This window comes from Alligator mississippiensis, chromosome 4 (genome assembly GCF_030867095.1).
Source record: "Alligator mississippiensis isolate rAllMis1 chromosome 4, rAllMis1, whole genome shotgun sequence".
NCBI classification, from domain to species: domain Eukaryota; kingdom Metazoa; phylum Chordata; order Crocodylia; family Alligatoridae; genus Alligator; species Alligator mississippiensis.
The window spans coordinates 65,289,078-65,316,639 of record NC_081827.1 but is presented as its reverse complement, the minus strand read 5'-3'; the positions used below and the strand labels follow the sequence as shown (position 1 = coordinate 65,316,639).

The following is a 27,562-nucleotide window of genomic DNA, read 5'->3' as shown; positions in this document are numbered from 1 at the left end:
ATGTAACAAACAAGGTTGTTTGGGTAAATGTGATAACTTTTCTCTTATGAGACCAAGTATATTACTGGAAAAGTGTTCTTTGCAAGCTTTTGGGCACCAACGCCCTTCTTCATGTACCACAGGTGCCTGAAGAAGGGTGTCAGACATTGCAAGCTTTTGGGTACAAAAACTTGCAAAGAAAAAATGTTCTTTGCAAGCTTTTGAGCACCAATGTCCTTCTTCAGGCATCTGAAGAAGGGTGTTGGGTGCCCCAGAACTTGCAAAGGACAATTTTCCCAACTATATAGTTGGTCTAATAAAAGATACCACATTTCCCCAAAGCACCTTGTCTGCCTGTGTGTCCTTAGCCCAACACGGCTACAACCAACACCTCCTTACACATGCTGAAGCACTAACTTTGTAGCTGGTTGGCTTTTTTGGTAGCTTGCTGACCCTTTCTATGAATTGCTAGGTATGTGTAAGGGGTGGCAGGGACCTTAGGTCAAGCTAGGTGCCCCTCTCCCATGCCTTTGACTGGCTTCAGAGGAAGGCGACTAGGAACAACTCAGCACTTGGAGGAAAGACTCTTTTCCGAGGCTCCCTTCCCCTCTTCCCAGTGTACCCGGGGGGCGGGCAGCCTGGGGCGGAGCTCCTTGGCACTTCCCAACCTACCCGCGGGCGGGGGCGGGGGCGGGGGCGGGCGCGCAAGGCTCCGGTCCTGGCCGGGGCGGGCGCGGGCACAGGCACCGCCCTCCACAGGCTGCGCTCGCACCTGCCCACGCCCCCGCCGTGCCCGCGGGGCGGGCTGCAGCAGGAGCCGGCGGTGCCCAGCCGGGCTGCGCTGCGGGGGGGGCTCCGCAGCAGGAAGCTGCCCTGGCAGATCCAGCCCCGTCATCACATGACTCCGCCGCCGCGGGGCTGAACGGAGCGCGCGGGGTGGTGGGGGCCGCGCTGCTGCGGCTGCTGCAATGAGCGCGCGGCTCCGCGGCCGCCGCTGAGACCCCGGCCCGGGCCGCGCGCGGGACTATGCTGACGCGGGTGAAGTCTGCCGTGGCCAATTTCATGGGCGGCATCATGGCTGGCGGCTCGGGCGCGGAGCACGGCGGCGGCGGCGGCGCGGACCTGCCGCTGCGCTTCCCCTACGGGCGGCCCGAGTTCCTGGCGCTGTCCCCGGACGAGGTGGAGTGCTCGGCCGACCACATCGCGCGGCCCATCCTCATCCTCAACAAGGAGACCCAGCGCCTGCCCTGGACCACGGGCTACGCGGAGTGAGTGCGTCCCCGGCGGGAGGCGGGCATGCCGCCCCTGGCCCGGCCCCGGCCGCGGGCACGGGGCTGCGAGGGTGCGGGGACCTGGGTGGGCGGGCTGCGGGGAGCCGGCGGGAGGGGATCCCGCCTGGCAGAGGGCACGACTTGCTGCAGGCAGCTCGGTCACGGTGCCCACGCGCCTGGCGGGGTGGGAGCGAGGGAGGATGATTCGCCGTAGAGATCTCTCTCCCGGCCTGCTGGGGACTGGGCTTCAAACGCGTCCCTTGCCAGGCCTATGCAGCGCTGGTGGAGGGTGGGGGTTGTTGCTGCTTGTTTCCAGCCTGGAAAAAATGCCCATCCTCCTGGTGCAGGAGCTGGGCTGGGAAGGTGGAATGAAGGAGACTACAGCAGCCCGGCGATGTTCCCAGAGCCCCGCTCATCCTCGTCGCCTCTGCCACCGCACGTGATTTCTGTAGCTGTGTTACGCACTTATTTTTTCCGAGTTGAAGGATTAAAATGATAAACTGCTCTTCTAAAGCCCTGCGATCGTTGCTGGTGGCTGAAAGCATTAGGAATGTTGCATGTTGTGTTTGGGTGGCAGTCCGACTTTTTGTACTCTTTGAGAATAACTTGACCAAGGGTTGGGGAGGGTAAATGGGCTGGGCAGCTTCTCACGTTTGTTCTGGACCCGTCCAGAAACGTGCACCGATGTGAAACTTGATTCAGAGAGCGTGTGGGAAGCTTTGTATTGATGCGGAGCAGCAAAAGGGAAGCTTCCCATAGAACTAGCTGCATTGAAAAGTGTTGCGTACTGGCCTTCTGTCAGGTCTCTAGTGCATTTCTAAGTTTGGGAGGGACCTGAAGGACTCAACCTTTATACTGATGAGAAGAAAAAGTAGTGCAAAGACCCCAGGGCCCAGCTGAGAGTATTGTTCTGGCCTCTCATTTTAGTGCTTTTTGTTTTTTTTGTTGCATTGACATGTCATTGCTGTTCGCTTTGGTCGGCAGCCAGTTTCAGCTTCCCTCCAGCCTTGGGCAGAGTGACTATCATTGCGAATCACATGATCATATAAGGACGGAACTTTAAGGTGCAGCCTGAAAAACGGAGTGCTTGCTTGGATGCAAGGACCTGTCACAATGTTCAGCAGTGGAATCAAATGTGGAACAATTTACATATTGGTGCATGATTCAGCTCCAATTCACTCAGTGGTAGCTTTACCGCTCTCTTCAGTTGGGAGCAGGATGGAGTCCTTGATTTTCTTTTCCTGCCAACTCCCAAGAATGAGGTTTGACCAGCCATGCCACTGGCAGTGCAGAAAGTGCTGGAACCAACTCTGCAACCTCCTCTGTCCCCACTTCCTGCCTCCTAGATTTAGAGATTTGGTGTGATACCTTTTTCCCTTTTGGGAGGTGCCATATTTGGGGACTTAATTCAACTCCCACATATGGAGAAAAAACACTTTTGATGACTCTGAGAACTGAACTGAGCTGAGCCCCCCAATGAGCAGATATGGAGCATGCAAATGAGCTGTTCTAACATGATTGGAATCACAGGAATATAAAGGAGGAATTAGGAGAAATTTACTTTTTAGCTGTTTCCTCAATACTTTAGGGGAAGAAGGTAAGGCAACAAACAGTGTATCTGAGCAACAATAATGAATGTTTTAAATACAACCTTTAAATAATTTGGGCAATAAAACAATCTAGCTCATTATTGTACTGGGAAATCTTTACTGTTCCCAATTTGAGGGGGAAACTGAGGTACAGTGATTTACTAAAAGTCAGAGCAAGTTCATGAGAGTACAGAATAGATTCTGATTTAGATGAATGGGTAATCTACTAGAGACATGGTTTAATGTGGAGTGAGGCTTTGGAGAGAAAATGTTGTGGTAGGAAACAAAAGCAGGGCGGGCGGTGTTTTGTGGGAAATTTCTTATTCAAATTAATGTTTATAGATTAAAGGAAACAGGATCATAGAAAATTAGGGTCAGAAAGGAGGCTGGAGGAAAGGAAGATGGGGTTGTTACTTGAAGGGGAGAGGGGGTTGCACCTTGAACAGGTTTTTTTTGTTGTGCTTTGATGTATAATTTAATGAGTTCAGAAGGATGATCAACAAATTAGAAGCACTTTCAGGACCCTTTGGAATTTATATGAATTAAAATAAACTCTTGGTGTTGGAAGATCTTCTACAGCTGAAGCTCAAGAAAGAGGGAAAAGGTTTCTTTATCAAACTTTTCTATTAAGGAGATTGATGTCTCTTGGTGAGCAATCATATCATCTCCCCAGCTCAAAATAGATTCAGCATCTGGTCTTGTGCTCTTGCACTGGATAAGCTCAAAGTACTGTTTCTCCAGAAGTAATAGTTCTCATCATACCTGGGAAACCTTTATATCAGTGATTTCTTATGTAAGTATTCTCCCAGAAGAAAGGATTATCACTATCTTTTGTGGTAATGAATAAATACTTTTAATTAAGTTGCAGCAAGGGAAGTTTAGGGTTGGCTATTAAGAAAAACTTTCTCACTAGGCAAGTGGTGAAGCACGGGAACAGGTTACCTAGAGAGGTTGTGGAATCTCCATCCTTAGAGGTATTTAAGGCCTGGCTCAGTGAAGCCCTGGCTGGAATGATCTAATTGGGGATGGTCCTGCTTTAATCATGGGGTTGGACTAGGTCAGAGGTTCCCAACTCCCAGGCCATGAAGGGTTGGCTGCTGATGCAGGAGGGTTATCTGCCAGACCAGAAGTCCAAAAGTAACTGGCATACTGTGGACCAGCAGCCAACCCTTTTTTATACTGAATCTAACCACAGTCTAAAAAGGTTGGGAACCACTGGACTAGGTGACCTCCTGAGGTCCCTTACAGCCTTAATTTTCCATGATTCTGTGGTACTTGGGCATCACCGTATCCAACTATAATTAAATGGTGTTATCTGTCCAGTCTGAACATATCTGTTTGAACAAGTATTAAGTTCTCATTTCTGTTTTGCATCTTTCATGTCCATTTTTCTGGATATATTATTCCTGTAAGAGAAAATAATCTCAAAATATAGTTTTAAAATTTGCTGCATGACAGTTAATTTAGCTCTGCAATAAGCAGTGAAATCCTAGTGTTTGCTTCTTATTTTGATTACTGAGCTGTTATCCTTTTTTCTAATAATGTAGATCTCTATGTAGGGAGAAAACAACCTTCAAAATATATCTTGGAGACAAAGGATAAAACATTTTCCTCTCATGGCCTCTCAGTATAAGATCTGCAAGGACTCAGCTTTCCTTATTCACCAATTTACTGAATGGACCCAAAATTGTCATCGTGAGAAAAACAACCTCCCAACGGATTATTACTGCAGCTACGTTAATTGAGACCTTTCAAGTTTTGACAACAGATCCACCTCTTTCTATGAAATAACAAAAGATGCTCGTTTCTTTTAGATGTACACTTTCTATTCCAAAAAAGCTTCTAACTTCCATAGAAGTTTGGAGAGCAAAATGTAAAAGTTTTGTCCAAATCAGTGGGTGTTATTTTTTTTTAATTCTCTGCTGAGATGAGGCAGTTACAAACTAGTCAGCCTGACTACCTGGGAAGTTAGTGGAACAAGTTAGAAACAAATCAGTTTGCCAACATGTTAAGGAGGAAAGGCTGATCGCTAGAAGTCAACATGGATTTCTAGTGATCATGGATTCAGTGACAAATCATCCCAACCCAACTTGGTCTCTTTTGACAGAATAACTGGGTGGGTGGATGAAGAAAATGAAGTGACCATAGCGTACCTGGATGTTAGGAAGACTTTAAATAGTCCCACATGACATGCTGGTACATACCCAGCTGTGTTTTGGATACAATTACTATAAAGTGGATACACAATTTGCTCAGTAACTGCAAGTGAGGGATCATTATAAAAGGATTGATGTCAGCGTGGCAAGGAGTTTTGAGTGAAGTTCCAGAGGGGTCTGTCCTGGGTCTCGTGATGTTAAATGTTTTTGGTTTTGTTTTAATTATTTGGATGCTGGAATTGAAAACCTGTTCAAGTTTGCAGATAAAATGAAACTGGGAAGGACTGCAAGGACTTTGGAAGGTAAAAGAAGATCAAAAAGTTCTTGATAGATTGGGGAGATGAGCTAGAGGTAAGAACTGAGTTCAGTGCAGACAAATGCAAGATGCTAAACCTAGGGAAGAATAACCAAATGTTAGAGGTGCGCCAATACATTGCTCACATATCGGATCAGCGCTGGCATAAGGAAAATTTACTGTATCGGCAATCGGCTTTTTTTTGCTGATGTGGCTGATAATGCCACTCATAAATGCTGTGTGAATGAGTGCATCCACAGCACAGCATTGAAGGTGGCCAGGAGTGCAGCTGAGCAGCTGGGTCCAGTTGGTAAGTCTGTTGTGAGGGAAGGTTGGGGCTGGGGGGCAGATCGATGCCCCAGAAGTGAGGGAAGGAGTGGAACTGGGGCCTGGGTGGGGCATGGGACAGAGCTGTGGCTTGTCCAGGGGTACTGAGGGGGGCAGCTCCCACCGGCAGGGGCCACAGGTATCTGTGTGGGGCAAGGGCGGGCCAGTGCTGCAGGCTGGGGCCCGGATGGTGCTGGGCTTTTCCCAGCGGGGTCTGGGCCAGGCTGCGCTCAGAATGGGCAGTGGCAACACTCAGAGGAGGGTTTGGGGGACTATGGCAAATTTTGGGATGGCTGCAGCATCCCATGGCCCTTCTCCAGCACCATTGCCATCCGTCCTGAGCATAGCCCAGCCCAGTCCCTCCCTGAAAGAGCTTGACATGACCCTAGCTTCATCTTGCAATGGCAGCCTGCCCTTGCCCCATGCACCAACCTGGGCACGCACACCCTATGTCCTCCTAGGGTGTGCACAGCAGCGGGAGCCACTCCCCTCCCTCTGTGCTGCCCGGGCGAGCCACTCACAACTCTTTCTCATGCCCCGCCCCACCTGGGCAGCGCCTACCCTTGCCCCAGACCCACTCCCTCTCTCACCGTGGGGTCCTCAATCTCCCCTCCCATGCCCCTTGCCTCCCCTTGCCCCTTCCTTTATCAGCTGGATGCCGCTCTTCAAGGTGCCTGGCTACATATCGAAATTGGTTCAGTATCAGCCAATATGGCTCGTTAAAAACCGGCCATCGGTATCAGCTCAAAAAACCTCTATCGGTGCACCCCTACCAAATATACTAAAACAGAATGGGAATTAAGTGGCTGGGTGGCAGCATTGTGAAGAAAAATCCAGGGATTTTGGTGGCTCAGACTTAGCATGACATAGTTGCAGAGAAAGTACACATAATTTTTGGGCTGCATCAGCAGGAATATTAGCTGTAAGACACAGGAGGTGCTAGTACCACTCACTCTACTCAGCGTTGGTTAGGCTTCTGTAGAGTATTGTATGTAATTCTGGGCCCCATGTTTTTAGGATGTAAAAAAGTTGGAGAGTCTCCAGAGGCTGGTGACAAATAAGGGGTTTGGAAAGCAGGCCATATGAGGAAGAGAACTTAGGTATATTTAGCTTTGAAAGGGAAATCCAGGTGGGGGGGGAAGGGGACATGGCAGTTCTCAAATACTTTAATAGTGCCATAAAAGAAGAACCACTGTTCTCCCTTGCGACAGAAAGCAGGACATGAGACAGTGGCTTAAACTCTGTTTTGATGCGCTTTAAGATTAGCTTTCGAGGGGGAAAAAAAAAACTTCCTTACTCTTCTAAGAGTAAGACAGTGGAATAGACTGGCTAGGGAAGTTGTAGAACCTTTCACTGGAGGTTATCAAGAGGAGCTTGGATAAGCATTGGACAGGGAGGATTTAGGAATAGCATTCTTGCATTTGTGCAAGGTGTTGGACCAGGTGGTGTGTGAGATCTCTTCCAACCTATGATTCTGTTGTTTAAAAATAAGAAACCCAAAACATGTTACCCAGGGTATCCCTGGTATAACTGCTCAGTTATGCTGATTTTGATCAAGAGTGAATTTGAATCAATGTATTTTATCAGAAGTTCACAATAAAATTTTTTGTTTAAATACAGTCCCTTGCATAAAAGGGTAGTTGTTTAAACAGTAGTGTAACCTGGGCTGAGTCCCCTGGGGCTGTCTATGTACAGGTGCCAGAATGGAGGCAGGGAGACCCTGGAGAGGTTGTAGGAGCTTTGCTTGACACAGGCTCACACAGGGGCTGCAGGCTGTGCCTGCCCAGCAGTAGGAGTCTCTTTGTTACCCTTCCCTTGCTGTGTGGCTAACAGTCACCACAGAACTGAGGCTTTTGCATGGTCTTTCCACATACAGTTATGAAGCATGTGTGAAAGATTAACCTGGTAGCTGTTGTGGGTGACTCCCATAAGGGAGGGGAAGTGAGTTGCCCTGAAGCAGGAGCCTCCAGCCCCTGGGTGAGCCTGTGCTCTGATAGGTAAGACTCTGCTCCACTCCCATTATTCTGAGCTCAGCATCCCCACCTGATCTCTGTCTCTGGTTAGGGTTCAGAAATAGCTAGCTATGCCTCTGGTTGAGAATTGGGTTAATTTGAGCAAGTTTGCGTCTCGTACTTTGCACAATACTACTTCGCTTTCTGAGTACAGACCCATATCTGAGAGGTATTAGGGCTTCCCTATGGAGAATGTCATATTTTGCAGCCCATAGCTTTGTTGGTTTTCTTTTTGTAAGACTTTCCTTGTCATTAGGAAAAAAAACCTAGCTGTGAAGTTATTCTTGTTTGTGTTGTGGTTTCCTCTCTTCCTCCTCAGCAGAACTTGTGAACCTGCTTCCAATTTTGTTTTATGCCTGCTAAATTGGGCAGTGATCTGGACCTACTAATATAACTCAAGCCAAACATAAATGATCTTACCTTCAATAGTGTCTTAACTGTATATGCAGCTAAACAGTATATCCACATATACCTTTTTACCTTCACCTTTTTCCTCCATCCTCTTTGTTTGTTTGTTGACTACTTGTTGACTTCACGCAAGCCTTAAGCACTTCAGAACAGGGGCTTCCTTTTCAGTGAGTCTTGGCTAGAGTCTCTGGGCTATTCTATAATATCATTTATTAGTAATAACTAATCAGGCCATATTATATTTATATTATGACTAGCAGATTCTCATAGACTTCCTAGAAAATAGTCTTGCATGTTGCTTCTGGAGAAGTAAGCAAGTGCTTTCTTATGTTGAGATCCTTACTTTAGCAGCAGTGACAGTAAAACAATGCTCTGATTACTCTCCAACTAGGCAATAATATGTTTTTGTAGCCCAAAATTCAGTGCTTTAATGTCTTTTTTAAGTAGTATGAATCCTTGGGATGGGATCGCAGTCAGCCTTGTCTGGCACTCATTTCTCTGAATTCTTACCTTTTCACAGTCACTTTGTAGAATACCTCTATATGTCTCTTGAATATTTTTAATGGCTCTTTGTTCTTCAGTTTGAAGTTATCTATGGCTTTATGCAAAAATTTAGTTATACTGTAACACTCTTTTTGTCCAGCATTTTCTATCTTTCTAAATTAGGCTCTGATCTATTTTCTGTTCAAGTTTGAAATACCTGGTATGGCTTTTATAAGGTGTAATTCTTTTATGATTTAAAAAAAATCAACTTCTTATCCAAGTGGTACTCTCCTCTTTTGAGAAACAAAGTCCAACCTTTTCAAGATTATTTTACATGTTGTACCTCAGAAGTCCTGCAATACTGTGGTTTCTCTGCACTGCAGGCCTGCATAGCAATTGCATTTTCTCTATGATGTGGTGACCACTGACCCATAATGGATGCAGTGCTCTAGGTGAAGTACTGTATAACTGTGGACTTGCACCCTGTCATTATAGTGTCACATTGTTCCAACAATAACTTTATTGAAACAGAAAGGAGAAAAAAACTGGATTATGGATTTTTTTCTTTATGCACTGGTTATTTTTTTAAGCTGATGACTTTGCATCTTTCTCTTTGGACTGAATTCTTCTTCAGATTCATTGCTTTTGAGCTGTGTATGCAAGAAGGATATATTTGAAGGACTGAAGAACAAGATACCAAGATGGATTTCTATTTCTCTTTTATTTTTATTTCCTTTTCCCCAGTAGCCCTCTAAGTGTGGACTGGCACCTTCAAACTTAAGAGCCAAGGTAAAGGAATATTGCACAGGAGTACTGGACTTACCTTTCACACTAATGATATTTAGTATCTTAAAGTTACAGACATTAAGCCTGTAGCTCCTACTGAAGTAGATATTATTCCCAACGTGCCAATGAGGCGATAAACTGAGGGACAGAAGTATTACTTGATCATTTAATTGCATGTGGGTTAATGGCAATCTGGACTAGAACCTATAAATCTTGATGACTCCATGTCTCTTACTCTAACCAGTAGATCTCAGGGCCTTTCATTACAAGTTGGACTTGTGTGAATTGCAAGTATGTTCCCATTTCTAAGAGCTACTGTTTCTGTTAGCCGGCAGCATGACTCATGTCTCCCTCTGCAAACAAGTTTATATGCAGTATATTGTCTGCTTGGTGTGATGTCATAACAACGGGGAACATCGGAGGAACTTTTGAAACAAACCTGATCCTGTTCTTCCAGCTTCTGTTTGCTTAGGCTGAATGCACATAATTTGTAGAGAACAATTCCTTCTTGCTTTAATGCTTTATTTTCTCTTTCTCTCCGTCTAGGTGAATTATGTTTGTACTTTAATAACTTCTTAGTTAAGAGCACTAGATGTAAAATATGGCTGGATAAATTACTTTAGATTTTAAAATGCTATGCATCTGTGTATAACGTATGCATATATTAGAGAAGGTCAAAGCATAAAAGAGAAAGCAAGTCGTTATATTTGTATGTAATGTAATAAAGTAGTTCTGGTATATGTTGCCAAAGTCTTCAAGCCTTCGTTCTGTGTAAAACAGTTTATTGAAACCATGTGAGAATTTATAAGAGCTTCCAATATCCCTCTCCTTAGGTAAAAGCTTACAATATAACACTTGGTTCAGAGATGATATGTTTTATTAGACAAACTAAGAAAGTGCAAAAAAAAAAAAAGTATCTTTTTCTGCAAGCTTTTGGGTGCATACACCCTTCCTCAGGCTCAGAGACAATTAAAGACCATAAAAAGTCCCCAGGTAGAAAATAAACTTAATTTTTCCACATAGGAAACTGGAGGTGGAAGTCTGTCCCTCTGGGTCCATGAGAGTGTCTTTGTGAGTTGCTCTTTGATGTGCAGATAAGGCAGGATTCCTTTCCTGGTGGTGTCAGGTGGCAGAAAGGCAGGGAGGTGTAGAAATCTTTCTTGTTGTTCAGCAATGAAGTTTAAATCCAAAATTGGCTAATATCCGACATCTTTCATGTTTTAGGGATGTATTTGGTAGCCGTTGGTCTGAGACTCAAAGAATTGCAAAACTCTAGAACTCTTGATTCAGATGATACCTTGTGGATTTCTTTTTGTCTCCGATCAACACAGCTACCAAATACATCCCTGAATATAACACTTAGCATTTATGTAATGCCATTAATCTGCCAAGTGCTTTGCAATTATTAATTTACTTTCAGAACAAGCTTGGGAATGGTGTATGGGAAGGGTATAAATGTGCCCATTTTATAGATAAATAGAATGAGGCAAATGGAGCAAAATTTTGCAAAGGAGATTGGGAGTTGACTCAGGAGTTCCAGTGCTAAGACCGTAGTGCCTGTTATTTACTTGGCTTTTGTGATGTAGTTTTATTGATAGAGGGTAAATTATTGCTTTTATCAACATTTTCAGTGTTACTAAGGACTTACAAAGGAACCAAAATTGGAATGCAGTTGTATGAATTGTCCTGCCCACACAGAACATTGAGTTGAGCAGAAACCTAACTTCTGAAGATGAGGAATTAAAGTATGTACACACAGAACCAATATTGAATTATCCTCAAATACTCGCATTGTATTCATTGTGTAATCCAAATAATCCCTTCATCATACGATGAATGAACGAGGAAGTAATTATTTGGAACATCTTGATATGGACAGTCTGAAAAGGCCACGCTCTATGGCGTGTGATCCCTCTGACTGATTCCTTTGCATTCAGTCGCATGGAAAAAGTTTCATGTATGCCTAAAAATGAGGCATATGATTTCTTCCAGTGCTGAATGTGTGGGTTGTCAGTTGTTGGGCAGAGGTTTTTTTCTTGCCACGGGAGTCAGTAATTACGTGAGAAAGGAGTGCCGTCTGTGGGTTTAATGATGGAAAATTAAAGGATTGTATTGGACAGACATACGGGTGAAGAGGCTATAAAATTTAACAGATGTAGTCTTTCTGTGGAGTAAACCAAGTAGCAACTTGCAGATATTGGTATCCATTTTTAAATACAGTACAGAAGCAGCATAAGCATATATGAAATATGAGTGTGTGTGTCTGTTGAGGAGGGGGAGTGCTAAAAGAGGGTGGGATTAAGGCTGCATGGTTGTGAATTCAAACTCTTTATTTCTAGTTTTTGGATACCATTTTTACAGAAATTAATATTCTGGAAGGTATTAAAAACCAAAAGGCAACCTTAACTCTGAGTTAACAGGATTTTGTTTTATTTTTGTTTTGATTTGATTTTTTACATTTGAATTTCTTTTTTTTTTTTTAATATAGGGGTTATTTGGAAAATTTGTGATCTTACATGCAGCTAGATTTGTTTGTGGGGTTGCAGTTGAGATTTTTCTATGTCCAAGTAAAGATTAAGGATGCCTTCTGATTTTTAAATCCTCCCCCACCCTCGTAATTTGGTCATAGCAGAATTGGTATAGAGATTATAGTGGTTCTTTTGAGATGTGTGGAATTTGCAGCTCTGGAAAGTAACAGGGCTGGTGACAGAAATCACAAGTATAGTCTGTCCTAAAATCCTGACAGTTTTATTTCATGGTAGTTACATTAATTTTAGCCATGTGAGAGAAGACTGATGGGTCTGACTCTTCCTTCATTTTCCTCCCCTGTTTTCCTCTGCAGCATTTGGACTTTCCTACTTCTGTCCCCAGCTCACCTCATTTTAGTATGCATACCTAGGTGCTTTGTACATAATCACAGTCATTAGCTCATTGGAGTATCTCTCACTTTCTTAGGTAGTAAACTAAGGGCTTGGACAGATGTTAATTTTCTCCAGGGAGAGTCCCTGCTTTCTCAGGAGAAACCATGTGTGTGCAGAATAGTGACCTCTCTGGGAACTTGGGAACAACTTGAGTGAAATGGCTTCCCAGAAAATGTCTCTTGGGAGACAGAACTTCTGTACAGGCAGCAGACACAGAGCCAACCTCCACAATCCCAGTGTGCTTTGCTTTTCCTTCTTCCCACAGGGAGAGGGAGAGCTGTGTCAGTCTCAGCCAAGCAGAAGCATAACGCACCCCTTAATTGCTTTGGGTTGGAAATGCCCAGCACTGAAGTACTTAAAGGGTGTATTCTGCTCTTGGCTTGTTCCCTGCCTAAATTGCACTGTGGTACTTGGGTTCAGAGAAGTATACAAGCATACACTTTGCCCAGCCTTAGCTGGGCTTCGATGCAGCACCTTCAGTGGGGGAGTGGAAAGGCTGGAGGATTCCACTGATTCTGAGAAGTAATATCTGACATGGGTATGTAACCAACCAAAAGGGTGTGCACTGAACACCACCATCAATAAATAGACCATGGCAATTTGTACAAAAAAAAAAGAGGGGGGAGGCCTATAGCAAGGCTGATCCCTGGAAGCAGTCTATCCAAAGACGCATACTTTTCGTAGTTGGTGAAAATAAGTGAGTAACTGTGACTCACTCTCTCTGATAATTGATAACTGGGAATGTTGGATTAGGCTAAATGATGTTAACATTTTATAAATGTAATTATGCTAGGAATGACATCTAGTCTAATAAACAGATACGCACCTGGAGTCTGGAAGTTATATGCATAGTGTATACTTCCCAATAATTCAGCGGAAGAAAATGACTAAATAAAAAAGCCCATTAAGTTATGCCTCAAGAGGCAGCTGTTGTCTAAGAACTTAGAAGCTTTGCATAGCTTTATTTTCCAACTAGGAAAACTGGGTAATGCAGACTTACAGCTAAGCTGGTGGGAAGATTTGGTCAGAAGTAGAAGCTGCGTTTTAGGGATCAGATCAAACATTGTTCTTGTTTAGTTTTATTTTGTTTGTTCTTATATTGCTATCTGTATCTCAACATATGGTTACTGATTTTATTTTTAAGAAAGAGTGCTCTCCCTTGTTTGGGTAATAAACCTCTTCTCTGTTTCTTATAACTTTCTTATTGTTGGTGTTAAGTGTGATTTTTTTTAATACCATACAGATGGACCTTATTTTTGGAGGATGGGGTCTAATTTCTAGCACAGCCAGTCAAAGTGGTGTTACTTTTTTAAGATAGCAAAAACCAGTGGGAACTGTTACCCCCTGGCCAAGGTGTTATCTCAGCTTGTTCTCAGTAGTCAAGCAGCAGACATCGGAAAGCACTTGGGACTGAAGGACACCCCTGAAGGTGTGACAGCACCCTGAGTGTGTCACACTACATTCACTGGAGTCCTAGGAATACTGGCTGTCATGTAGTAGATGGGATAAATGTACAGTTCTCAGGCCATTTGATTGGGGTCCCAGTTGAATCTCTGGGTCTGTGCGGAAGAATATTTGATGACATCTATTAAGGTTGATCGATTCTGTTGAAATGGGCTGCAGGGTAGGACTGGGTGGCTCAAATGACCCTAAACATGGATCATTAACCCTCGATGTGCCCCCAGGTGACATAAAGTTTCAGGGCAATCCATGTAATCCCAGATTTTTATAGCATTTAGAGCAATCAACTTTCTCCACCTCAACTGTAGCAGAGCTGCCGCTTGGCTAGGAACATGGGAGCTATAACTAAGCAATTCAGAATAAAGTGTTAAAGGTCAATGGGAAGGAGGAAAAAAGGAAGGGGTGGGGGGAGAGAGAATCAAGTAGAAATTCAGGATGGTTGAATTACAGTAAATGCTATAACATAGGAGTCCCTGTGGTGAGAGAGGACTGAACATGTAAGAAATGTAAGCTAGAATCATAGAAAATTAGGGTTGGAAGGGACCTCAGGAGGTCATTTAATCCAACCTCCTGCTCAAAGCAGGGCCATCCCCAATATATCTGTCATATTAGATGGGGGTCTGTAACCTATGGCCTCTGGGCTGGATCTGGTTCAGGAAGGTCCAAGGTTTATGTGACGTGCAGCTGTGCCAAACCACCCATCCTTTTTGCAGCACCCTTCTCAGCAGCTCTCCTAGCTGCTTTGTTGTGCCTACATTTTATCATCTCTGCAGAGGGACTAGATATCTGCAGTGAGGAAAGCACTAGCAGCTTGAGCTGCGGAAGGGGCAAGGGACATAGAGATTTGCAGCCCTCAGCATGGAAGCAGGTTGTTCCAGCCCTGGGCCGTCTACCCTGTTGTAAAAAGCTGGTCTCACTGTTTCCTTATTCATTCTAATATTCTTCTTTTCCAGGGTGGGTCTGGCTTTAGTAGGTGAATTCCATATTGCTTCACTTCAGATAAGCGATCTGGGAGGAGAAACATACCGTACTTCTTGCCTGTGAGACCACAGCTTATCTGGTCCACAGAGAGATGGAAAACTGTATTTACTTCGTTGCCTTTTCTTGTTTAGAAAATAATCTACCAGTTTCACTTAAGGATAACATTGGTTTGTTTTAAACAGCTGTAGAACAAGGAAAGCTCTCAAATGCTTTATGCTCAAATTTCAACTCCCTGTATGGCAGAGGAGCATCTCAGGTTGTATCCATTTTGTATTTCTATCTCCATATTACCACTGAGAAATGTATAGCCAATATCTGGGAAATCCATAGCTGTGTCCAGTAGTTGGTGTTTTTCAAGAGCCAATATAAAATGTTCTCTCCTTTTTTTGGTTCTGGTGCTGCTAAGGTCCCTTTACAGTGAACATTTTTCTTTCTTTCTTTCTTATTCATTATGGCATCACTTATAATGCAACTGCACAGACAAAGTAGTAAAACTGAATGGAGCTATTTTGGCTTCTGCTTCAAGAGAAATGTATACAAGAAAAAAGTTTCTCCTAAATAGAAACAAGTGGAATCAGTAGAAATGGAAAGTCGGTCTTCTATGTGATTATTTGTTTTTACATTAAGTCATATTATTATAGTATCATATTATTATGATACAGTATTGTATAATGCATACCTAGTAAGTATAGTTTGCATTTTGATAGTGTATTCGACCTAAAAATCTCAAAACCCATTGCAAACAACAAATGAAGCTTCGCATAAAGTGTTCAGGAAGCATGGCATCACAGGAAACAGTCTTGGTGAGGCAGCAGGTACTTCTTGGTGTGCAAACTGTCCCCTGGGATGCCAGTTCCTGGACACTTTGGTTCCATGATGATTTACTTTGTTGAATCTGTTTACGCCCCAGATTCATGCAAGGGCAGTAGCAAGACTGGTAGTTCTTTATATAAGTCCCCGTGTTTAAAAAAAAAAAAAAAGTGTTGTTTCCACATCACAAGCCTCCTCAAGATACTCCCAGCAGCTCACTTGCTGCTTCAGGCACAAACTATGGTGCTCAGCCAATAGCTACGTGGAAGGCTTAATGCAACACTACCATCTTGGCAGCTGCATGGCATACTTGGCATCTCTGGGAGTGCTTTTCCATGAAAGAAAACAGCTTCCCTGCCAAAAACATGTACCCCAATTTTGTGTGGTTGATTTCAGGGGTAAAGGGTGTGTGTTGTATGTAACAAAATATGCTATTAACATCCTCATTACGTAGAGGAATAAGTTTAGACTTGGGGAAGAAATTTTGTATTTTGTTTCTTTAAAGATGCTGGATAGAACTCCTAGCCCAGGAGAATGGGGCCAGCATGGCTTTAAGCTACCATTGCACCCAGCTGGTCCTAGCCTGCTCTTGGAGCAAGAAGTTCTCTTAACTGTATCGTGGAGAATCTAAAGGGCTTGTTTTAGTCCTCTTAGTTCCAGAATCTCTGCAGCTCCATTCTGGCATTGTCATCTTGTCCATGATTTGTGAGTGGTAAAAGAGCAGCCCCAGAACAATCATTAACAATTCCTGAACTGTCAGTATATTCCTCTCAGTAGCATGAAGCCCTCTGCCCCTTTTCTTTGCCATAAATGGGATGCAAACATGGATGCCTAAAACTAAGCTTCTAAATCTATTTTTCTATCCCAGTTAGTAGCCTGATTTTTTTTTCAAAAGTGCTAATAAGTACCTAGTAAATTGTACCTTACTGACCTAGTTGATACAGCTCTTTGTCCTGCTAAGACTCCAGCATATTCTTAACTATACGTGTGAGTAATCTCATTGGGCTTAGTGTGGATTCTGGAGGCTTGCTCTAACCAGAGATTCCCCTCTTCCCCCCCAAGATTTGGTTTAAATCTATTAACCATGTTGCCTCAGATTGGGCCAGGCTCTTCCTTCCTGGACCCTTGTCCAGGGTTAAGTTTACCTGTTTTTAACACTATCTTCTCCCTTGGCATATTTTCTAGCTACCTTATGGCTAGTAGGAACCATGTCAGTACATCAGTAGTTTAGATGTGCTGTCTTCTAGAACTGAAGATGCAAGTCTTCTGGTTTGCAGTTTACCATTTCAGGGTCATGTGATATAAGTAACACAAACACATTTTGCACCGGATACTCTGATACTATTGCTTTTTGCTTAGCATAAGCAAAATGAATTCTTTTTCTGTTAGGAAAAGGGGGGAGAAGGATACAAAATGGAGGGAGGATGGGAAATCCTAAAACTGAAAGTTGATGTTAGATGGTAAAACCTAAAACTGAAATGAAACATTATATTTACAATACATTGTTCTATAATTTTCTTAACAACGTCCTCTAGGAAGAACAGACCTGAATACTTCTAATTCATGTGGCTAGTAAAGGCCATCAGCAGTATCTTGAAGTTACCCATGTACTAACAAGAAGTAAGTATCAATACAAGAACAAACAGAATTAATCGCACTTCATCCTTTTCATCCCTTGTCCTGACACCTTCTGTCCACAGTCTGCTGTCTCCAGTATGTGCTAGCAGTTACTGATAATTCCTTAGCGGCAGCCTCATCAGCTTCTACAGGCCTCTACAACTATGACTCAGTGTAGTTTCTTGCCATGACCCAAGCTCACAGTCCATAGGAGCTGCAAACTATTATGAGAAGGGTTGATCCTGGCAAGAAATTGTGGGTGGAAGAAGGCTTTGCATCATAGCTGTAGATAAATAGTTTTGCCTCCAGTTTTCTTTAAACCTAAAAATAATTGAAAAATGAAAACAGACAACAACAAATAAAATAATATTAAAAGAAATGCATTAAAATGTTGATGTATGTTTTCATCAAAGGTCTTTTCATTAAAGGAAGGTAAATGTCTCTCAATGTCCTTGGAACACTTGTATTTCACTAAGGGTGAAATAAGTTAAAAAGATTCCAAATACAGCATCTTTTCCTTGCATTAATGGCATTACCAGGCTTACCTTTTATTGAGTCATAGTTAATTTTAGGATACAGAGGTATGCGACATGAATAAAATATGAATTAATGAATGAATCTGTAGTTCTGATTTAAAGAAGACTGAATGCTTTCGTGTTTAAAGAGAAAACAATTTTAGTATTCTTTTTTTAGCTAAGAAGAAAGAAAGAAAAGAAATACATTTATTTTTCATTTCTTCCTCACTAGGATAATACTGACTATATTTTAGGATAATCTGTCTTTCCCTACCTTTCCTTCCCGTTTATGTATTTGTGGGGATGATGGTACACTCAACTTCTCTCCTTCCAAGAATATTTTTCATGAGATCAGTATCCTAAAGCTGCCTTTTTTTTTTTTTCTTTTTGCAAAACAGCTTCTCCAAAATATAGGCTGAAGTACAACTTTCTTCAGATTTCATTCTGTGGTTCTGCTCCTGTTTATTTCTTGCTACCATGTAAATGTGTCTCTACCCTCTACTTGAGTCTAAGTAATCCAGGGTTACTTCAGCAACCCTTAGTGTAATCCCCTCAAATCCTAGGTTTGCCAAGATTGCAGCTCACATGTGAAAAGTTTCATATTTAAAACTTTAATCCTGTTAAAAAAAAAAAAAAGTTCTAGGCTAATATGATTAGCTGTAATCCTGTTGCTTGCTTGGTCTAAGAAAAGTTTCTAATTCATAATTCACAAGCTTGTCTTGTGAAATAGTCCAAGTGCTTTTATGCAGAGTTAGTGAATTTAGTTTGCAATTTAATTGATTTGATTCTTGGGATGCGCAATCATAGCAAAAGAAGGAACTACAAAGCCTAGGAATCTTCCTGTGAGAAGATTGTTACTCAGCATAGTTTACATTCTTCTATTTTCTGATTTTTTTTTTTTTTTTCTAAATGGAACGACAAAACCAGTGTAGTCCTCTTAAATATATGGAAATCCTAAATATTCAGTATGGATGAGAACATTTGTACACCTCTACTACAAAAAAATGAGTAATCCTATTGATGCACACACTACTTCTAGTAATGCTAATATGGAACCATATGTTTGTACATCAGAAAGCAAATATGGCCTGCTTTGTTGAAACATTGAAGATAAAGAAGTTCTAGCAATCCTCCAGAGACATAATGAAAACATTAGAGATAGAGAGGGGGAAGATTTAAAGATGAAGTGATGTGAGAAGTGTTTGCTAAGTATTAGCTGTGATGGTGCAAATGACTGGTCAGTATAATCCTCAGTAGCTACCTTCAGCTCTTTGGGGAAAAACTCTCTTTACTACTAATTGAATTTGGGATCAGGGTACTCTCGGTGCTCTGACATGACTGATTAACTTTTGTAAAGCACTTTATAATTTGTATTAAATAATGCTTATGTTGTCTTTCTAAGGTAGAGGGAGAAGTATTCCTTCATTTCAGAGATGAGGAAACAGACTTATTTGCTCCAGACCTAGGTAATTGTCATGGTTGGGTTTAGGGGAAAAAGTGTGGCTTCCAACCACATGCTTCAATTTACACTGCTTTCCCATGTCTTTAAGTTCTAGTTCCTGTTTGCAGTAAGTTGTTATCAGACGTTGAATAATAGAAAGAAAAACTATGAAGCCTGGCAGAAAACTTTTCTCTAACTTACAAATTAAATGGAGTAATTCAGAAAGTAAATATTATTTAAGATCTTAGGATTTTTGTCATTTGCAGTACTAATTATTAGATGGATTAAAAGGATCACGTATTCTCTTTCAAGAAATGAACTGAATTACTAGAAAGGGTTCCCCTCCCCGACCGCTAATATGAGTCAGGAGTTCTTTGCCCTTCCCTCTTCCTTCCCCCTGCCTTCCTGCCAATATTGCGGCACTAGATTTTGACTAGCAGGGGTTCTCCTCTTTGTAGCTTTCCTGGAAGCAGTGAAGAAAAAGGGAGTGAGGGGTCCAGGGAAAAGATGAAAAGTCTATGCTGTAATATCAGTTCCGAATGTGTTCTCTGGGGCAGGAGCTGGGAATGATTATGCCTGGAATAAATGTCATTTTATAGGCTGCCATAGGCCTAAATTCAAAACAATGATTCAGATGCCAAGAAAAAAAGAGATGGTATTGTGCACTTAAGGAAAAAGTACATTAACGTTAATCAGAGGAAATTAATTTTGAGAGGTAACTTGATACTACTGAATTTGGAAGTGAAATGTAATCTGTTAACTGTTTCTTTAGGTATAAAATTTCTCCAAATGAGCAGGTGGCTTTTTTAAAATTCTGCCAACTTTTTTAGGATTGAATAATGGATGTCACTTAAATAACCATCTTAATATAACTTTCTTCATTATAACTTAGTGACCCCATCAATAATTAAGCTTTTGACTTTCCTTTGCAATTGATTTTACCATTTGAGGAAATAAGTGGATCTACTGTAGTTTGAAATAACTACCATTTCAGGCTAGTGTATATATACAGTGGTTGAAATCGCAGGAAACTGGCAATGCTATATCATACTTTTTCTGTCACAAAATCTCATATTGTATAGTGACCTCAGAAGCTGCTGGACAACACAGTCTCGTAGAAATGTGGTTCCTTCAAATACCCAAGTAATGTAAATTACATTGTATTCACTTGAGCTTCTGCACTCTGGATGACTTCATGCTGGTAGTTACTTAACTCTGAGTTAAGTTATACATTGTTAATCTGAAATATTTCTTATAGCTATGAAGAGATTTGATCTCACCTTATTTATTATGTTTGGAAAAGGTCTGACTCTCATCTCCACAGTGACCATTTTTTTTTAATGTTACCAAGTGCTGTAGATGAGGCTTAAAACTTGACCAGTAGTTCTTACTTAATTTGTTTATGCCTTGATCATAACAGACAAGAAAATGTTCCTTTTTGTACTACAAGTTTATTTCCATGCTAATTTAAAACATGTGGCTAACTCAGCTGAAGTCAGTCGGACTACTCAAATACTTGAATTCATGCATAAGCATCTGCATGACTGTGACTCAAGTTGGTATTCTTATAATGTAATTTCTATATCCTCACGTTTTAAAATAATGTCTCCAATATTAAAGGTGATAATAAAATTATAATGGTTGCTGTCTTGTGTTAAACTTACTGGAGTACTTTCCAGTTCTAATTACATGGAAAACATAAGTAACATGGTAACACAACACTGTGGGGAAAATATATTTTCTAATGCTCAGCACATTATTAAAAAAAAATGTTTTTTAATATGTTAGCAAAGTAGCATCTAAGGAGAACCTGATAAAATAACTAACCTGGACTTTCAAAAATAACTTGAGTAGTCCTTCACTAGAGCAGTGGTTCTCAATCTTAGATACAAGGCACCCTCCATAACTTTTCTGAATTTAGCAGCACTCCGGTTGAGAAGCACTGCTGTACTGCCTTGGCTTACCTGGGTGATTTTTCAACCATGTGATGCTGCTGCTGACAGATGGAACCACCCCACAGACTGTGTGCGAAGACAGATTGGAAAGTTTGCTCCTGTTACAGGCCTTCCTGGTACAGATATGCATGTTCCCCCTGGAAACGGAGGCATTCAGGGCAGTTCATATGATCATCAGAAAGTAGGGCTGGAAGGGACCTCATGAGGTCTTGTCCAGCCCCCTGCTTAAAGCAGGATCATCCCTGAATAAACCATCCCAGCCTAACTATCCCTGTCTAACCTGCTTTGAAAATTTCCAGGGATGGTGTTTCCACAGCTTCCAGGTAGCCTGTTTTAATGTTTGACAATCTTCCCAGTCAGAAAGTTTTTTCTTATCACCAATCTAAATTTCCTCTGCTGCAGCTTGAGGCCACTGCTCCTAGTCCCGTCCCCTGTGGTCACAGAGAAAAGGTTCTTTCCATCCTCTTTATAATCTCCCTTCAGGTATTTGAAGATTATTAACACATCTCCCCCCACCCCCTCAGTCTTTTCTTCTGCAGACTAATCCCATTTTTTTTCAGCCTTTCCTCATAAACCACCCTTCCTAGGCCTCTGATCATTTTGCTCACTCTTCATTGGACTCTTTCCAAACTATCCACATTCTTTTTGAAGTGTGAGGCCCAAAATTGGACCCAGTACTCCAAGTGAGGCCTCACCAGTGCTAGACAGAGCAGAAGAACCACTTCCCTTGGTTTGCAAGTGACACTCCTGTTAATATAACTCAATATGCTGTTGTCTTTTTTTTGCAACAAGAGCACACTGGCTCATATTCAGCTTATGGCTCAGTGTAATCCCCACATCCATTCTGTAGCCTAGCCACTCTTTCTCCAGTCTGTACTTGTTCAAGACTTTATAGAATCATAGAAAATTAGGGATGGAAGGGACCTCAGGAGGTCATAAAGGCCAAACCCCTGCTCAAAGCAGGACCATCCCCAACTACATCATCCTAGTCAAAGCTTTGTCTAGCTGGGTCTTAAAAACTTCCAAGGATGGAGATTCTACCACCTCTCTGGGTAGCCTGTTCCAGTGCTTTATTACCCTTCTAGTGGAAAAAATTCTTCCTAATATCCAACCTAAACTTCCCTTGCTGCAACTTGAGACCATTGCTCCTTGTTCTGTCATCTGCCACCACTGAGAACAGTTCAGCTCCATCCTCTTTAAAACCCCATTTCAGGTAGTTGAAGGTTGCTGTTAAATCCTCTTGCAGTCTCCTCTTCTCTAGACTAAATAAGCCCAGTCTTTCCTCATCAGTCATGTCCCCCAGCCCCTCACCATTTTTGTTGCCCTCTGCTGGACACTTTTCAATTTGTCTACATCCTTTCTGTATTGGGGGGGCCCAAAACTGAACATAGCACTGGGGAAGCCACATCTGGAATACTAAATAGAGGAGAATAATCACTTTCCTTGACCCATTGGCAACACTTTGCACTCATACTTGTTGAATGATTTTTGGATAGTTTCTCTGGTCTATCCAGTAGGCCTGTGCAAAGCAGCAAGTATTTGCTTCCGATTTGGATTCGGCTGAGTTGAAGGGACAGCGATTCGAGTTGGTGATTCGAATCACTGTCCCAACTCGATTTGGCTGATTCAGATTTGGAGATTCAGTGCTGATTTGGATATTCGGCCATAGACTATACAGGCAGTACTCAATGATGCCTCCAGCTGGTAAGTCTGCAGTGGGCAGAAGGGGGGTGGGGCAGATCAATGCCCCCACAGCGAGGGAGGGATTGGGGCTGTGACTGGGACAGGCTGCCCAGCCGGGGAAGGTCGTGGAACTCAGGGGAGTGCGGGCTCCTGCTACTGCATGCTGTTGTGAACCACTGGTCCGGGAGCTGCTCTTCTGGTGGCTTCTCCGGCAGCTTTTGCTGCAGGTCCAGGAAGGCATGGGAATGGGCACGTGCCCCCAGATCTACGTGGGGTGGGCTGGGCCAGGCTGCACTCTGGGAGTCTAGCCCCAGCTGTCTGCCACTGGGCTGCACTCTGTGGGGTTGGAAAAACCAGGGCTGTGCTCTGGACTGTGGCTAGCTGCCTGGAGCGCAGCCCTGGCTCTACCTACCCCACAGAGCGCAGCCCATCTCAGCCCACCCTGCACAGATCTGGGGGCACATTCCCATGCGCTCCTGGACCATCGGTGAGAGCCACTGGAGGAGCCACAAGAAGAGCATCTCCCAGACTGGCAGCGCACAGTGGTGGGAACACCCCTCCCCAAGTCCTGTGCCCCCCCCCACCACAGCTGGGCAGCTTGTCCCAGCCCCAATCCTTCCCTCACTGTGGGGGCATTGATCTGCACTCCTCCCCTCAACGCCCCTTCTCTCCTCCCTTCACCCACCAAAACAGACTTACAGTTGGAGGCATTGTTGAGGACTGCCTCGTAAATTCGAAACCCCCGTCGGAAGCTGGAAACGGGGTCACAATTTACAAAGGTTGTCAGTGTTGAACCGTCATAAGTCAAGGATTGCCTGTATGGAAGATCACCCCATCCCCTTCCCGCTTCTCAGTTTTTGTTTACTGCAAACCTTCCAAATCTCCGAATCTGAATTGTTTCGGAGGCTTCTGATTCTATTCAGACCTTTTATAGGGTCTCCTGGTTCTATTCAGATTCGAAGATTTGGCCGCCGAATCTCCTTCGAATTGAATCAGCTACCAAAGCTTCGCACAGACCTACTATCCAGGTCATTCTGGCTCTAGTCCTACCCTCTGGAGTGTTCACAGTTCCACCCAACTTGCTGTCATCTGTAAATTTGCTAAAATTGCACCCGATCCCATCATCCAGATTATTAATGAAGATGTCCTGGACAGACCCCTGGAGAACCCCACTTGATACCTCCTCCCAACTAGACATTGAGTCACTGATGACTACTCACTGGCCATGTGAGTAGTCATCAGGAAACAAGAAACTGTTTTTTAGATATATTGGGAGTAAAAGGAAGGCCCAGGGAGGAATAGGACCACTGCTAAATGGGAAAGAAACAATTGGTGACAGACAGGGGGGACAAGGCTGAACTCAACGAGTTCTTTGCCTCAGTGTTCTTAAGTGAGGGGCACGACAAGTCTCTCACTGGGGTTGTAGAGAGGCAGCAGCAAGGCGCCAGACTTCCATACGTAGATCCTGAGGTGGTGCAGAGTCACTTGGAAGAACTGGATGCCTTTAAGTCGGCAGGCCTGGATGGGCTCCATCCGAGGGTGCTGAAGGCACTGGCCGACATCATTGCAGAGCCACTGGCGGGAATATTCGAACGCTCGTGGCACACAGGCCACGTCCCAGAGGACTGGAAAAGGGCTAACGTGGTCCCCATTTTCAAAAAGGGGAGGAAGGAGGACCCGGGCAACTACAGGCCAGTCAGTCTCACCTCCATGCTTGGTAAAGTCTTTGAAAAAATTATCAAGGCTCACATTTATGAGAGCCTGGCAGGGCAATTTATGCTGAGGGGAAACCAGCACGGGTTTGTGGCAGGCAGATCGTGCCTGACCAATCTAGTCTCTTTCTATGACCAGGTTACGAAACGCCTGGACACAGGAGGAGGGGTGGATGTCGTATACTTAGATTTCAGGAAGGCCTTCGATACGGTATCCCACCCCATACTGGTGAACAAGTTAAGAGGCTGTGATGTGGATGACTACACAGTCCGGTGGGTGGCGAATTGGCTAGAGGGTCGCACCCAAAGAGTCGTGGTGGATGGGTCGGTCTCGACCTGGAAGGGTGTGGGCAGTGGGGTCCTGCAGGGCTTGGTCCTTGGACCGATACTCTTTAATGTCTTCATCAGTGACTTGGACGAGGGAGTCAAATGTACTCTGTCCAAGTTTGCAGATGACACAAAGCTATGGGGAGAAGTGGACACACCGGAGGGCAGAGAACAGCTGCAGGCAGACCTGGATAGGTTGGACAAGTGGGCAGAAAACAACAGGATGCAGTTCAACAAGGAGAAATGCAAAGTGCTGCACCTAGGGAGGAAAAATGTCCAGCACACCTACAGCCTAGGGAATGACCTGCTAGGTGGCACAGAGGTGGAAAGGGATCTTGGAGTCCTAGTGGACTCCAAGATGAACATGAGCTGGCAGTGTGACGAAGCCATCAGAAAAGCCAATGGCACTTTATCGTGCATCAGCAGATGCATGACGAATAGGTCCAGGGAGGTGATACTTCCCCTCTATCAGGCGCCGGTCAGACCGCAGTTGGAGTACTGTGTGCAATTCTGGGCACCACAGTTCAAGAAGGATGCGGATAACCTGGAGAGGGTCCAGAGAAGGGCAGCTCGTATGGTCAAGGGCCTGCAGACCCAAGCCGTACGAGGAGAGACTAGAGAAACTGGACCTTTTCAGCCTCCGCAAGAGAAGGTTGAGAGGCGACCTTGTGGCTGCCTATAAGTTCATCACGGGGGCACAGAAGGGAATTGGTGAGTATTTATTCACCAAGGCGCCCCCGGGGGTTACAAGAAACAATGGCCACAAGCTAGCAGAGAGCAGATTTAGATTGGACATTAGGAAGAACTTCTTCACAGTTCGAGTGGCCAAAGTCTGGAACGGGCTCCCAAGGGAGGTGGTGCTCTCCCCTACCCTGGGGGTCTTCAAGAGGAGGTTAGATGAGTATCTAGCTGGGGTCATCTAGACCCAGCACTCTTTCCTGCTTATGCAGGGGGGTCGGACTCGACGATCTATTGAGGTCCCTTCCGACCCTAACATCTATGAATCTATGTCTAGATGAATGTGGCTGTGCAGTATGTGGTGCCACAGACCCATCTGCAGCACCACATACTTCACATTGAGGTGTTTCCCATGCTGCTATGTTGCAGTGCGGGAGGGGTTTTTTTGCCCCCTAGAGATTTGGGGGCAAAAAACCTGTTCAGAAAGAAGCAGGGCAGCACATGTATGGGCAGTGCGCATCACCAAAAATTGGAGCCTGGCCAGCCGGACCCACACTGTCCCTATGTATGCTTCCCTGCTTTTTTTCCTGAACAGGGTTTTTTGCTCTGGCTGCCAGTGGCTCCAAGCTGCAGGAGCAACGTGGCTTTGTGTCGTGGGATGCAAAAATAAGAGCCAATTTCCATGTGTTAAAAACTATGGAAAGAGGTAATACAAAAAATAACTAGTATTGCTAAGTTGTTTGCCATTATAGTTTTACGGTATTTTTGTCTTTAATACAGTAATTCTTATTGTTTAATCCTCGGTACCATGTTTTTTTGAAAGCAAGAGCAGCACAGGCATTTGAAGACAAAAGGAGAAGCATGCAAAAAGCTGTCTTTCTATTTTTGTTCCATATGCCTAAGTTTCTCTTCAGTCAAATGATGGAAGTTTGTTTGAAACATTGACTTAATTGATATATTGCTCCGAGAATTATGATGTACATTAATGTTTCATGTATGTGAATGGAAAGAGCAGGAGTAGTCAGTGGAATGATGTGACGGCTCCTTATAACATGCAGACATCCTCAACATTTTTTCCTGGCTCAGTATCTGAACACACTAGATAAAGCTGTTCTTTCCAGTACTGCTGAATATCTTGCCTTTAATTACACAGTGTCAGAAGTAAATTAAATCTGCAAAAATGGATCACAGCAAGCCACTTGATTTTGTGAGCCTAGGAGGAAGTTTGAAAGAAACTAGAAGGGGTGGATTTAGCACTTCCAGGTTTTCCTGAAATCAAGCAGCACAGGAGAGAGCTTTGAGAAGGTGAAATTTTATGTGCTACTATGTTTGGCAGGTCCAGATACATTTGAAGAGCTTTATTTCAGTTGAGTGGAAATAGGAGGGAACTCCATGGTTCCAGACCATTTCAGCCACTTAAAGAACATTGTGTTTTGCACAGAAATGGCGTTAGGAAAAATCCTTCCTTGACATTCAACATATTGCCATAGCAGACAGTTGAGCATAGTTACAGATATGTATAAAGTAGATGAATCAAATACATTTTAACAGTTAGATGGATTAGTCTAGCAATCTTGGTGGCAGTAAATTATTACAGGAACTGATTTGACTTTGCAAATAAAAGAAGGTTTTGAAAGCTGCTTTTCAAATGGACATTTTAACATGAAGTGAATGAACTGAAGTCTCTCCAGTGGCACAATGACAATGATAAGTTAAATCAGATCTCCCACATGTTTGTCCAGTCCAGATTAGGTAATTTTATATTCACGTTACCTAAACAGGGGACATGGTCAGTCATGTAGTGAAACAAACCATTTTGCTGAAATACAAAAGGAAATATATTACTGAACGTACAGCTAGGGAATTGGGAGGAGAGGGGATCATGCAGAAACAGGGTTTTTACTGTGTGTTTGTGACATGGGAAACAAGCAACAAGTGCACTATAATCACATTTAGCAGTTATATAAGGAAGACTGTTATGTTAAAAATGAAAAGAGTTTCTCATACTGCGTGCAAAAAGAACCCATGTGGGAAAGCTAAGTGGGAAAATTTTCACGAGGACAGGTATTGCCCACTGAAGTTGAAATAGTGCAGCAGGCTTTGCTTAAACAGTCTAAAAATGCAGGTGATCAAGAAGGTATAGCATTTCCTAGAG

General features: G+C 43.3%; 1 protein-coding gene across 3 annotated transcripts in view; it reads left to right on the top strand.

Moving 5' to 3' along the window:
• Window positions 1–760: 760 nt before the first annotated feature.
• The window catches only part of PPM1H (protein phosphatase, Mg2+/Mn2+ dependent 1H), a 223,040-nt gene continuing 196,238 nt past the window's right edge, over window positions 761–27,562 (top strand). For 2 of the 3 annotated variants that reach the window (XM_019493020.2, XM_019493011.2), the window contains exon 1: window positions 761–1,247. In XM_019493020.2, coding sequence (XP_019348565.1) covers window positions 1,006–1,247 — 242 coding nt within the window. In that variant the 5' untranslated portion in view covers window positions 761–1,005. The remainder of the gene's footprint in view (window positions 1,248–27,562) is intronic. The other variant, XM_014595899.3, reaches the window with a different exon arrangement.